The sequence below is a fragment of the Eimeria acervulina genome, genomic scaffold (genome assembly GCF_000499425.1).
Source record: "Eimeria acervulina Houghton genomic scaffold, Eah_scaff876, whole genome shotgun sequence".
Classification (NCBI taxonomy): Eukaryota; Apicomplexa; class Conoidasida; order Eucoccidiorida; family Eimeriidae; genus Eimeria; species Eimeria acervulina.
The window spans coordinates 1-13921 of NW_013547098.1; the positions used below are offsets into that span (position 1 = coordinate 1).

At 49.1% G+C, this 13921-nt stretch overlaps 4 protein-coding genes across 4 annotated transcripts; 2 read left to right on the plus strand and 2 right to left on the minus strand.

The window, feature by feature from the left end:
• Positions 1–320: 320 nt before the first annotated feature.
• EAH_00051210 (U3 small nucleolar ribonucleoprotein complex-associated protein, putative) lies at positions 321–3227 on the plus strand (the record flags this gene model as incomplete). Its single annotated transcript, XM_013391241.1, has 6 exons — positions 321–607; positions 804–1222; positions 1456–1711; positions 2291–2654; positions 2909–2970; positions 3162–3227. Coding segments are annotated over 6 exons (1454 nt in total), but the record flags the coding sequence as incomplete, so codon positions are not given.
• A 487-nt stretch (positions 3228–3714) lies between these two features.
• EAH_00051220 (hypothetical protein, conserved) lies at positions 3715–5475 on the minus strand (the record flags this gene model as incomplete). The annotated part of the gene is made up of 1 exon (XM_013391242.1): positions 3715–5475. One exon carries the CDS (start codon positions 5473–5475, stop codon positions 3715–3717), a length of 1761 nt encoding a protein of 586 aa, XP_013246696.1.
• Positions 5476–7668: 2193 nt separating this feature from the next.
• EAH_00051230 (40S ribosomal protein S24, putative) lies at positions 7669–8310 on the minus strand (the record flags this gene model as incomplete). Its single annotated transcript, XM_013391243.1, has 2 exons — positions 7669–7716; positions 7948–8310. 2 exons carry the CDS (start codon positions 8308–8310, stop codon positions 7669–7671), a joined length of 411 nt encoding a protein of 136 aa, XP_013246697.1.
• Positions 8311–8692: 382 nt separating this feature from the next.
• EAH_00051240 (60S ribosomal protein L10a, putative) lies at positions 8693–10451 on the plus strand (the record flags this gene model as incomplete). The annotated part of the gene is made up of 6 exons (XM_013391244.1): positions 8693–8736; positions 9257–9357; positions 9485–9567; positions 9675–9799; positions 9926–10142; positions 10329–10451. 6 exons carry the CDS (start codon positions 8693–8695, stop codon positions 10449–10451), a joined length of 693 nt encoding a protein of 230 aa, XP_013246698.1.
• Between the last annotated feature and the right edge of the window lie 3470 nt (positions 10452–13921).

Consider the following 13921-nt stretch of genomic DNA (forward strand, 5'->3'; position numbering starts at 1 on the left):
TCGCCTGTGCACAGATAAACACGTCTGGATTTGCTTCTGAAAGATGTACATCTAATATTATGCACATTATGCGTACCTGCTGATCTGAGCCTTTGTTTGTAACGCCTCTGTGGCTCTTGCCTGCTTGCCCAACCACTTTTGCATCTCCGTGTGCATGCACGCAAGCATCAGTGCACTGGCAAGCATCCACAACCATATCTCCGTCTGCATGCAATTATGCATGTGTGCGTCGATATGCAAGCATGCATACATGCATGTATTCATGTATGCACGTACATACAAGCATGCATACATGCATGCATGCGTGCGTACTTGCGCAGCGGATGAAACAACAGACGAGGCTCGTCTACGGATCGCGCAGGAGTACCTTCGCCAGGTGTCGGCGACAGCAAAGGGGAGGCGGCCAAAGAAGGGCCCCTCAGAACTTTTCCCTTCTGCTTCTGAAGCACAAGGAGAAGCAGAAGCACCAGATCCTGCCTTTGCGTCTTCAGAAGACAGCGACGGCAGCAGAGATAATGAGGATTCAGATGATGATGATTTGTGTGAATACGAAGAAGGGAAGGAGGCCCTGGCAGCAGAACTCAAGAAGAAAGCAGAGAAAGGCAAAGTGGGTCTAAAGAACAAACACCACCAGCTTGCTATTTAGGGCCTATAGTTTGGGGTTCAGAACGCGTGGAGGGCAAACTTCGTCGCCTCATGTACATTTTTAAATCGGTTTGTTGCAGCGGTCTTATGCTTTTGAAGAACCTCATATGCCGCCATTGCCTGCGTGTCTGTCTTTCTCTTTTTCTTTGCCTTTTCAGCTTTCTTCTCACCAGATGTCGTCTGTGGCCGCCGACATTCGCCTAAAAGACGCGGCGTTTTTCAAAGGCCACAAACTCCCCGTCACATGCGTTGCCCTCCCTGGAGAGGGAAGCTGCGACCCTAGCAACAGCAGCAGCAGCAGCAGCGGTTGTGCGTACACTGGCGGGAAGGACTGCTGCGTGATTCGGTGGGACTTAGAGACTGGAAAGAAGGTGATTTTCAAGGGCCAGCGAAACTGTTTCGTTGTTGCAGGAGACAGAAACAGCAACAGCAAGAGCAATGGAATTAGTGCAAACTCTTCTAGAGGCCATTTTAGAGCTGTTTTAAGCGTTTGCGTCGCCGATGATGAACGGCTCTTCTTCTCTGGAGGCGCAGATCACACCATCAAAGCGTGGGACCCTCGCGCCTCTAACGAAAGGTATGCAGCTGTTGTGTCAGGAATATTAGGTGTCCGTATACCCAAACGCTGGTTCATCGTACATATACGCTGCTGTTCATGCACTTGACTGTTATGTTACTCCAGCTTTGGCTTACGCAACTCATAAAAGCTGCCGAAACCGCAGATGGACAAGTGCTGCTGCAGCTGGTGTGCTGCATTTGCATGCGTGCACCAACAGCAGCCTATTGATTCTGTAATTCGGCTTTTTGTAGGTGTATATTTGAGCTACGTGGACACCGCGGAGCTGTGACTGGCCTCTGTTTGAACGGCGGGAAGTTGGGGGCGACGGACGCTGAAAGCCAATTGCTGAGTTGCAGCGCCGACAAGTCCATCAGAAGTTGGAGTGTCAGCTGCCGCAGCTTCTCAAACTGCTTTTATGGCCACGCCTCAGAAATCAACTGTATAGACACTTTGCAAGCAAACAAACCTATCACAGGAGGCAGCGACGGCACCCTCAGAAACTGGAAGGTGCGGAGATAGCGACCCAGCAAACGCAAGAATAAGTAAAGGATTTAGTTCAAATTGAAAGCACCTGATGCTGCTTGCTTTCTGGGCAGCAGCGGCTCTTCGTAATAACTGGCGACACTCTTAATTCTCGGCACAGTTCAGTGGAGGCGGGACTTGAGGGGGTGGGGGGAACAGAGAGAAAAAGAAGTCTTTTCGACTCGCTACGGCAACTAGCTGATGGTGCCTTGCTTGTTTGCTTATTATTTGCAGCAGTGGCGTTGACTGCCTGTCCGCCTGCCGTTGGTTTTTGTTGAACTGCATGCGTGCCTGCCTACCGCTCTGTTGGTTTGCTTTGTTGTTTTTCTTTGTTTGCTCATTCACTTCACTTTGATGCTTGTTCGTTTGTATTTTACGTCTGCATCGGTTTATCTCCATTCTTTCAAATTCGTATGTGCGATGAGAGGCACTCCATCTGTCGACGGCGTTGTCTTTTCTGTTATGCTTTTAACAACCCTTCATCTGCTTCTTAAACTTGGGATCGTGATCATTCTTTGGTCATATTTGTTTTTGTCTTTTTGCGGTTGTTTTGATTACGTGCAGCTCGTGCAAGACACACACATAGCCTTCCCTCCTCTGGGGTCGTGCGTGGATTCTGTGTCGCTGCTCTCGCCATCTCTTTTCGCCTGCGGGACCCAAGGGGGTTTGCTGGCTTTGTTCACCAGCAGCTGCAAGCGGCCGCTGTCTTGTGTGCGTGTCAGCCAGCACGCTGCTGCGGTTGCTGCCTCCGGAGACACCTCGGAAGCTACGCACACACTCCAGGCGCTGCAGAAAGCTCCAGCGCCTCTACGAGCCACTGCAGCAGCAGCAGCTGTCTCTGCGGTTTGCGCTTTTCCCTTCACTGACGCACTTCTCGTGGGCCTGGAAGAGGGAACTGTGCAGCTCTGGGAGGCCTCCCAAGCAGCCAGTAAGTGTAGATTGCGGCTGATGTTCATTTTGCGTCCAGATTCTGTTGAATGGATGCCTCGCTTGTGAATGATTAATCGTCTCCCAGTTGTGGTCAGCTCTGATCTTGACTACGTTTCGTTGCTGTCTTGCCTCTCCTTTGTTGGTGTTTAGTTCTTGTTCAGTTGATGCATCGATTCTGTGTAATTGATGTAATTGATTAGTGTTACGGTTGCGGTCATTTGCTGCGTAGATTTGTGTTTAATCGTGGTTTAGATTTTGTTCGGTTGGCGTCTAGCGTTTTGCTCAGTTGGCACCTCCTACATGAAATTCTATGGGTTTGTGCGCTTCTTCACGCTGCGCATGCAGCAAAAGGCCCTGCACAATTCATCGAGTGTACTTTCGCATTCATCTGCTCCATCTAAAACGTGGAGGCGGTGATAAAGCCACGGAAATTTTACTGTTTAAAAACTTGCAGTTTTGTGTCTTTTGCAGACGCATCAATGTTCGTGCTTTCCGTTGCGTGCAGAGAAAGGAGGGGGCGGCTCCCTGCGCCCTGTGCTTGGTGCATGCATTGGGGCTGGCGGCTCAGTAAACGGCATTTCTTTGTCTAACGACCATTCATTTGCTGTTGCAGCTGTCAGCACCGAAAGCCGTCTTGGGCGGTGGTTTAAATACGAAGGAGGGAAGAACGGCATTCGCATAGTGCATATCCATAAACAATAAAATGCGAAGAAGAGTACAACACAAGAACACGAAAACTTCCTCCCCACTGGGGTGTACGTACACCGCAGTGGATGTCTGCAAAAGACGTCCGCACATGCAGGTCGTCGCGTTTTTCTTGGCGGACCCCAAACTGCTCGTCTTAATGCAGCAAATTCTGCTAGAATTACGTATGCTCCTGCAGTTACTGCTGCAGTTGCTGCTGATGGTGCTGCTGTTGTCGCTGCTGCTGTTGCTGCTGCTGTCCCAGAAAGAAGGAACACTTGTACACAGTTTGTGTTCATCTCACTAGCGCACAACGGGGCATTATACGAAGTGCGGAGAAGACAGAAATAAAGGGAAAAAGTTTATTAAAACATCTAAATCCAAAAGTACCGGAACTGCTGTCTTTCCTTCCGACGCAACTCTGCACGGCACCACATACTCTCCAGCGCCTTTGGGGGTAGCTGGTGCAGCAAATCTGTGAACGTCAATCGGTCTGAATCCCCACCTCCACAGCCGCAACGGCAGCTGCTGCTGCTGTTGCCGCTGGTACTGCTGCTGCCCGTGCTGTTGCTGCTGCTGTTGCTTCCGCTACTGCTGCTGTGGCTTCCGCTACTGCTGCTGCTAGGGTTGCTGCTGCTTCTGCTGTTTCTATTGTCGGTGGGGTTTTCAAGTCGGTTGGCTTCGCGACGGCAGAGTTCGAAGAGATTGTCGGCTAGTTGGTTTTGTTGCTTGTTGTTTTCTGCACAGCACCAAAGGCGTCTGAATTCCACTTTGTTTATTTTGTGTTCTAAAGGCATTTTCGCAGTCAGCCACACCTGCTGCAGCAGCGCATGCAACTCCCCACAGGCCCTCTGTAAGGTTTCAATATCTTCTCGCAACTCCATGTACGTACACTGCAACTGCAACAGCTCCTGGGGATCTCCTGCGCAGCCAGCAGCAACAGAGGACGAACCATCATCAGCAGCAGCCACCCGGCGAACACCAGCAGACGCGCAGTCAACGGCACCCCTGCATGCAGTCTTTACATCATCTTGCTGCCGCTTATGTGCCTTTTGCTGCTGCTGCTGCTCGATATGTTGCAGTGGAGGTTTTCTTCGGCCTTCTCTGGAGCGTTCTTCAAAAGAAGCACCTTTTGAGTTCTTCCCTTCTGCACCGCTGTAGCGGTTGCTGTCGCTGCTGCTGCTGTTGCTGTCAGTTTGCGTGACTTCTTGTTGGCCATTATGGGGTTTCCGTATGTTTCTGTGCTTGCTTATGCTGTAAGAGTTTCTTGTGTTCTTTGCCTTCCTCAGCCTCCGTTCTGTTTGCTGCAGTTTATCTTCCAGCTGCAGTCTAAGTCTGTACAGCTTCTTGTAAGTGCCGACGCAGCGGGAGAGGCAACCTAAAGAAGGATCTGAAAGGAGGCCTGTCTCCATCATTGTGAGCCCTGCAAGTGAAATGCAGTCGAAGGCGTCTTCAGGTGGAATCACACATTGAGCTGTAGGTACTCCCCGGCTTTCTTTGTGTAAGCCTCCACCTTCTCTAAATGACGTCTCTCCCCTTGAAGCCCCCCCTTCTATTTCTCCTCTCTTATCTTTCTTCTCGAGCGCCGCCAGGCGGTTTTGCAAGAGGATGGTTTTGTAGCGGCTGAGGCATGCATGCACGGCGGGGATCGGATCCCGAACCTCCCGCTGCTGCAGCACCTTTTTTGCAGCTGCTAAGGACCCCGATGATGATGAGGCATCATCGGGCCACACAGCAGCAGCTAGCGCCAGCTTAGGCAATTGGAAAAGAGAATCCAAGCCCATTGATCGCATCCCCTTCTGGGGACCTGCGTACATAGACGCTCGATCCATCAAGCCATCACTACCTGCTGGTGCTGCACCTGCTGATAGTGTTGCTGCAGGTATTGCAGCTGTTTCAGCAGCAGCAGCAAAGGTATCACCGTCGGCAGAGAGTGAATTCCGCGCTGCAGTTGGAGGCACTAGAGGGGGGTCCGCAGCTGCTCCTCCTCCTCTCCTCATGAACTGCTGGTGCTCTTGCTGATGCTGCAGCAACTCCCCTCCCTGATGCGGGTGCTGCTGCGTCTGCTGCAGCTCGCTTCGAACGTCCGCTGACGCCGCATATTCTTCCAAACTGGAGGAGGCCGCTGCCCCCATTAAAATGCTAAAGCTTCTACAGAGGGTATGTTCAACTCAACAGAAGTGTCGCTGCTGCATCAGTGCTGCTGCCGCCGCTGTTGTATTGCTGCTGCTGCAGCGCATGCTTTTGACGCAAGCGCTGCACGAGCAAGCGGCAGGCCTGTACGAAAACCAAGGAAGAGAGGCGGAGGGAGAAGCTCTTTTGCGACTCAGCACTTGTTGGCTTTAGTTCGCAGCAGCCTCAACGAGAACGAAGAACACAAAATCTATCCTGCAGCAACAGTGAGTAGATGCCGCTACAATTACTGGCTGTGGCTCGATGGCCGAGCTGTAGTGTTACTCTTCAGTGTAATATTGTGATAAACCATGATAAATCTTCAAGGAAATATTTAAGATATTGGAAAACGGAATAATTCAGCACAGAACAGGAGCTGCAAGATGAACCGTCGAACGGCACAGCCAGACACGAAGCAGTTGCGTTCTTTCAGACGCTTCGCCTTCTGTGAATCTTGAGTCTAAAAAAGTTGAGAGATAAACGAAAATGATAAATACGGGCAAAAAGGCAAAGAGAAACACAATGAAGTGCCACAGGAAAGTGGGAAGACGAAGAACAGAAAACCATAAGGCACAAAACTATGCAGCCAGGTAGGAGAGCGAACGCAAATCCATCACGCGAAGTGTTTCTAACGAAAAATTATTGTTTATGACCAAAGCAAGTAAAACAAACCTACATCAACGACAACAATCAAAAGGATCACCATTTACATGGTCTAAGCGTGTGCCGTTCGTATCGGCGTCTGTACGCCTCTGCAAGTTAAATAAAGCTTTCCCTAATTAAGAAAAACAGAAAACTGCGTGTATGAATACTTGGAGGAGCGCAAAGCCTCCCCAATTTGTCATTAGTCGCAGAGAGACGGCAGCAGTCCAAGCTTATATATATAACATACATATGTATAATTATGTATATACTTTGTTGATATATATATATAATGTATATGTATATATATAATACACCTATTGCTATATATAAAAAAAACAGCATCGAAATACTAAGGCTGGGAGAAGTAGTGCATATATGCTCAATGCGTAGGGCGGCTCTTTTCATGCCCAGAGCAATAAAACCCAGAAAGTAAGATCATCACCGTGTACAAAAACAAGCCACATTAAATATACAAGCTTTTCTCTGTGCTGTTCTTCAAGGAGACTGAATTTTCAGTGGAGGGTCAACTTCCCTCAACCAACACGAACAATATACTAAAAAATTGAGATGACATTTGATTAACGAAACCAAGGCACTAGAAAAGAATAGCATAGTACTACTTAGCAATTACAAATTACTCCACAAGTAAGCGACACTAAAGGATTCTATCAGTAGACGATAACGAAGTATTCTACAAGAAAACAAGCACAAAGACGGCACTCTCGTACGAGACATTAAACGTTGGCAGTAATACATTACTAGTAAGTGATTACTCGTAAGCAGCAGATAGCAGACAAATAAAAACTGATCCTCCCATGCAAGCTAAGACTCCAAGCGCAAGGGAGAAAGCAAAACCTCACGTGAAATACCCACAACTCCGCTAGGTTAGCGCAGAATCTGAAGAAGTGTTGGAGCGCCCGCTTCTGACATTCTCTGCTTTGATTCTACGTGAGGTAACATAAAACATACGTCGTCCCCGTATTACAGCAAAACTACAACACTTTGCGGTGCGCGTACACCCAAAGCCAATGCTAGGGAGTAGACACATCTATGTAGCCACCTCCATGTGGTGTATAGAGGGTGTAAACAAACACCTCGTAAGCAGTTGAATATAAAACTGAAACGCTTGCTGCTATGCAGATGCGTCCACCCTTGCATGCACGCTTTCTAACTACGAAGCGCTAAAGCTTACTAGGGATAAACCTAAGTGCGTTTGCGCCTGCTGTGCTGATGCAGCCAATAAGCTACATTCTTGACCCTCCAACAAAATTACAAACAACTAGATTTCTGTTGGCAAGAAAAGAAGAACGGCGCCGCATGCAGCCGGTGCTGGCTGCGTGCACTTCAGGTATCTGCACAGCGGCAGCAGCAGCTGCTGCTGCTGCTGCAGTTGCTGCCTCTTTGCGCACACAGCCCTCCGGGAGGCAAGTCCTCGGCAGGTCCTTGAACCCGGAGAAATGCCCCAAAGAAGCAGAAGAAATATTAACCGCCAGAGAGAGGGAAAAGACCGTTTACTTTTGCTTTCCAGCTGTTGTCTTCGCCTTCTCCGTTCCGCGCACCTGTGGGTGAACACAGAAACAGGAACACACAATATGGTAGAAGCAGCCAAGCAGCAGCAAGTCGTGTATGCATATTCCAACATGCATGCGAAATAAGTGCGTCAACAACAAGCAAGACGAGTTGCCTGCAACGAGGGCGCCCACTGTGCACGATTCGGCGGACGCTCGACAAGATAAGGTAAGAACTAATTAACAAGTTGGTTAGTTGACTTTCAGGCCTGCATCAATTACCTTCTTCTTTCTGTTTTTGAGTTCCTTTGTGGCTCTGCGTCCCTTTTTGGGCTGGGCCTCTGCGACACCCATCCTGACGAGTCTGTACCGATGTTCAAAGCGCTGTGCGGCTTTGAAGTCGTCGTAAATCCAGGCCTGTCCTCTGCTTCTGCCACCACCGAATGCAGTAGAGAGGTTACCCACGATAACGCAGCGAGGGTCTTGAACCTTGAACTGCTGCATGAGGCGCTGCTGCAGCTCTTTGCGGCTCACGTTCGCCCGCCCCAAGTGCAGAAGATCAACGCACATCTGCTTCCGCTGCAGCAGAGGGTTCGTCAATAACTTGCGAATACGCACTGTAAATGGAGCCTTGGAGTCTGCCATTGTGATGGGCCCTCAACACGCTGCAGCGTCCTGTTGCTCTTCAGTGCCTGCTAAGCAGAGGGAGGCGGCCGACAGGAGACGGGCGCAGCTTCAAGCAGCAGAGAGGAATATAGTTGTCGCACAAAAGTACAATACTCCGCAAAAACACGAACTCAACGCGCCGCCGAAGATGCAACGCATGAGAACCTGGCCCTCTCTCCCCCCACATCACAGGCAAACATGAACTGCGGGGCTGCAGCCGTAGCGCCCCACCCCACGGTATACGACAACCTGCTGCGCTGAAGAGTGAATTCGGTAGAAAAGCAACAGAACCGAGCAAAGAAAAGCCTCGGGAGGGATCTTCAGGACTCTGTGCTGATCGCCTGCTTCTGAAAACACCAAAATGAGGTACGCCCGCCTTGGCGACATTTCATCGGTTGGGCAGCGGTGGGGAGACCCTTCCCTTAGAATCGCGGATTTTGATTATTTGAACCTCTTCTTTTGCATCTTCATGAACAAACATACCAGAACATTAGGGGGAAGAAGAAAAGGTCTCCTGTTTCCACACGCAGGAATGTGATGCCTACGGCTGGACGTTTTGTACATGCTTGGTCGGCAGAACCATGCCGTATGGACAGTAGCTGGGTTTTTACCGAGGGAGGCTGGCTGTGTACATTGCCTTAGAGGTGTTTTCGACTTGACTGCCTTCTTTGAAAACTCCAGAGGCTGTTTCGACTGCCCTTCCTGCCTTCCTGGAAGTATTCGTTGCGGTTTGCGATGTACATCCGGAAGGAGAAGAAGCTGACGATGCATTGCTCCGTGCCTAACGAGGCGCCTGCTTGTGTGTGCACGATGCGGGAACGCGAAGAATTTTTGATGCAGTTCTATGTCTTCTACTTATGAGCCAGCTTGTTGCCAGAATCTGAATGGCGGTGCGTGCGTATGCTCTCCTTGGTTTTTTGCGCAGCAAGCTAAGCCAGGAGACCCTCAACGCGGCCATCGCCTCCATTTTGAAGGGGTCGCAGGAGAAGAAGAGGAAGTTCGTGGAGACGATTGAACTGCAGATCAGTGGGGAAATCACTCCATCTTATATGCTGCATGCGCGCAGCACGTGTTTTTCCTAATTGTCATCAACTGTTGTGACTTTGTTTAAGCAATCATACCTGCGAATCTGTTGTGGGTTGTTTTGGCGCAGGCTTGAAGGACTATGACACGCAGAGAGACAAGCGTTTCTCCGGGTCTGTAAGGCTGCCTCACGTGCCTCGTGCTAAGTCGAAGGTAGGTATTTTTCCCTCGCTTGTTTTGCTTAGGCGCGTATTTTTTTGAATTTGTCGTGCTGCGCCTCGTTTGCATCTCTGGCTGTCGTATATCGTCTTTCGGCACAGGTTTGCGTAATTGGCGATGCCGTGCACATGGAGGAGGCGAAGGCGTTGGGCTTGGACTGCATGGACATTGAGGCCCTCAAGAAGATAAACAAGAACAAGAAGATCGTCAAGAAGTTGGCTCGCAAGTGAGTTCAACTCTTTCGCATTGGAATTTCCTCATCTTCATATTTTTGAGCGTGTCTGGAGCGAGCGCAGGCTGCGTTTGCCAATCTGCACACTGTCCTTAATTTCTTGCTTTTGCATGCGTTTAGGTACGATGCCTTCTTGGCCTCTCAGGCTCTGATTCCGCAGATCCCGCGTTATCTCGGGCCTGGCTTGAACAAAGCCGGCAAGTTCCCCACCTTGATTACACACCAAGACAAAATAGAAGACAAAATCCTTGAGGTCCGCTCCTCTGTCAAGTTTCAACTCAAGAAAGTCCTATGTATGGGCGTCGCTGTGGCCAACGTGGAGATGACTGAGGCCCAGGTATGCAGTGCATGCAGTCATGTTTAGTGCGTATGGGTTGGGGTTTAGGGTTTGGGTTATAGGCATTGGCCCTGTTTGCAGTGGCTGTGAGGGGTGTGTGTGTTAGTGGATGTTGAGTATCTGGAGGGCTTGGTGTATTTAGTCGAAATGGTTAGTGTGTGCTGTGTATTTGGGTTGTACATACAGGTGCGCTACAACCTGACGATGGCGATCAACTTCCTCGTTTCTTTGCTGAAAAAGAATTGGAACAACGTGAAGCGACTGCACATTAAGAGCACCATGGGCAAGTGCCACACCATCTACGGTTGAGGCGTTAGCTTTCTTCTTTCATACTCCGCCCTTGTTCTTGGGAGGCCACTTGCAGCTGCATGCACGCACATGCATGCGCAACTTTTGCTGCGTGCCGTGGCCTCGGCGAGAAGCTGCAGGTGCTGCTGCAGCAGCAGGTGCAGCCGCCCCAACACTTGCAGCTAGGCCAGCAGCACCTCAACAGAATGGGAGGGGGGAATGAGGCGGTGGAAACGAAATTAATGAGTGTTGTTTGACAGGGCAACGATTTATACGCGAAGATATACCAGTAGATTGAGCGTGTTGTTCGCTATTTAGATGTACAGATGTTAGGCGTTTAGACCTATTACTCAGAAAAAAGTAGAGGCCAGCTCACAGTCGCGTCTTGGTTACGCCTCAGCGTACTCTGGTTTAGATCCTACTGAAGGGGAGAAAGACAATTTGGAAGGTACTTTAGGTTAAGCAATCTAAAAGCGATGGGGAAGGAAGAGCTGCTACAGCAGCCGTAGTTTGCTTTTCTTCTTCCGCTTGTTTCCTTCGCTGTTTGCGTGACCCCCGCAACTGTTGTTTCCTCCATTGTTTCTATATATTTATGCTGTAAACGCACTTTTCACATGCAGTATAATTCATGTATTGAGGATTATGCATATGATTTGTGCATTATACTCCAACTCAGCCGTTCAGATGGCTTGTTTGAGGGTCAGGAAATCTGCTGCTTAAGAGGGGCTTCGAAGTCCTTATCGCCGTTTTTGCTGGGGGATTTGTTTCGCTATTTTGTCGCACGCGACGCCATTACGTGTGTTCATATATATATATATGTATATATATATATATATATATATATATGCATTGTGGAAGGTGCGTGTGCGAGTTGGCGTAAATAAAGCGGACGCCTTCAGTCGCATGCATCTGCATGCGCCTGCACGGCTCGCATGCTGCTGCGTGCAGGTGCATGCGACTGCAGAGGTAAGGAAGACCGTACCGGTGTCTGTCTGTCAGAGGCTTACGCGCGTAACACTTTACGGCATTAGCTGATTATTGTGGGCCAGAAGGAACAGGCCCTTCTTTTGCATGTGGTGTTTGCAGCACCGCTGTGTTTAATATATTTTCTTCGATTCGTCTTATTGCGTCCTCTTCTGCATCGCTGTTGTCCTTAAGCGCTGCTATAAGCCGCTCTAAATGATGGGCCTTCAGCTGCAGCGGCTCACTCCAGTTGATTCTGCTGCACTCCTCCTTCTGTTGCCGCAGCAGAAGCCGCTGCTGCAGCCGCCGCCGCAGCACCTCTCGCCTTCCCCCTTTGCCGCGTGTCACCCTTGGGGTGTATCGACTCCTCCTCCGGACTTCCTTCTGAACGCCGCTTTCGGCCCACAGACGCGCAAACTGCCGACTGGCTGCAGCATGCCTGGAGAGATAAGTAGACAGAAAAGAACAGACAAACTGATTGATATGAAATCCCTGGGATGCGTGCGTATGCACGAAGATACATGCACAAGTGGTCATTCCAATACTTCAATGCAACAGAAAGAACAACAGATGCTGCTGCTGCCGATGCTGTTCGCGTTGCAGCTTCTACTGAAGCAGCAGAAGCTGTATTTACAGCTGCAGCAGTTGGGACTAACATTTGCTCGAGTTGTTGACTGGTTGTGGCTCCGTCTGGATTGAGGAGAATAGAAAATCCGAATCTCCTTGAGCTGCTTTGAGCGCCTTTGCACCTCCTCTCTGTTCCTCTACCCCTTCTGCCTGCGGTGTGCAGACAGCCTGAAGTGTGGCCTCTCTCTGCAGCTGCAGAAAAGAACGAGAGGGAAGACAACGGCTTGCTGAGGGGGGATAAACGCACAGAGACAAAAGCGGAAGGAGGAACCGATGGACTTCTGCTGGGTCCCCAGGCCTTCCACTGCGCCTCGCTGGGGAAGAAGGAGGCACCTGGAAGGAATGAGATGGCAGTGTAGACTGCCGCTGGTGCTGCTGCTGGCAGCAGCTGCAGCAGCAGCAGCAGCATACGTATCACCAACAAGCTCAGGGCCCGCCAACGGGGGACCGCAGGCCTCCTCAATCTGATGAACGCCTTTTGCATATCTTCGCTGCTGTAAAAGCCAAAGATAATTAAATCAAAATAAAAGAGGAAACCAACAATCTAATGGAAGGGACCGCATCAGCGGACTGGTTGCGCGTTCACATCTTCGCGCAACAAACAGAAAGCGAGCGCCATACGAAGAGTAGTTTTTAAGCGTAGACGCTTAACATGGTTATTTAGAAGAAACACTAAATATTATTTTTAGTTTACAAACAGAAATAGACGGAAACTACAACAAGGTCTGCTGTAGGGGAAGACGAGGAGGCCCCGGGCCTCCCCGCCGAGTCGCAGCTAGAGCATTCGCAGCAGCATATGTATCCAGTAAATATGGGGGGAATTGAACGAATTAATATACAAAAGTTCCCTTCATTTGTTTTTCTTTGTAATTTAATAATGTGTTTACACTAAACAGGCGGAGATATCACTGCAGTAGCCCTCAAAACACCCTGTGGGCTTCGGCAGCTGCAACGCCAACCCAGTCAATGCCTGCTGTTTCTTTTGCAGGTTATTACAGAAATACTACGTATTTAGTCAGATGTATACGCAGACATCACGCACTAAGTCAGGCCTATACCCAAACGACACTCACTATTTCAGGCGTATGTATGCATGCATCATTGAAAGCCTAGTAAGTTGACTTCACATGCATCACTCAAATCAGACGCATACGCACACATCACCCATCAAATAAGGTGTAACAACAGATGCTACCCATTATTTCAAGCATGCCTGTGAATGCTACAGACGTTGCCTGTGTGCACCAAACAGAGACCGACTCCCTACAGAGGAGCTTGCATTATATTACAACAGAAGTATAAATAGTACTCAACAAGTGTCACTAAAAACAAGCCTTATTCGATAGCATCAAACGGCATTAAACTGCCGCCATTAAACGGCACTCGCTATCAACCCTATTCGTTCTTCCCCTTATTACCGGGGTGAATGAGTCGCAGAAACAAATTGAGAAATGATGCGTTTGCATGCATAAGGAGTAAAGGAGAGCTAATATTCTCCTCTTTAGCTTCGTCTCCTTTTAGACAGCAGTACTTGCCCATTCTAAGTATTATCGTTTCACGTTCATTATTCACATTATTAACACACAATTAAAGCCTGTTATTATCATTAATCCAGATCGAGAAATGGTATGTGGGAAGGGCTGTCATTTAAGCCATCTTCAGACTCGGTGTACGTGCACCTCACCACTGCAGATACTGAGAAGAGTACATCATGCAGTCTTTGTTCTAAAAAAAGTAAAACTTTAAAGACGCATTTCTTCACGTTTGCTGTACATCTCGTTCTCTGCACTGCGACAGACGACCGGCGGCTGCTGTTTGAAGGAGCTCAATAAGAGGTAAAGCGAGAAAGACAAAAAAAGGAATAAAACCACCTATAACCATCTAAATAAATATAATATTTA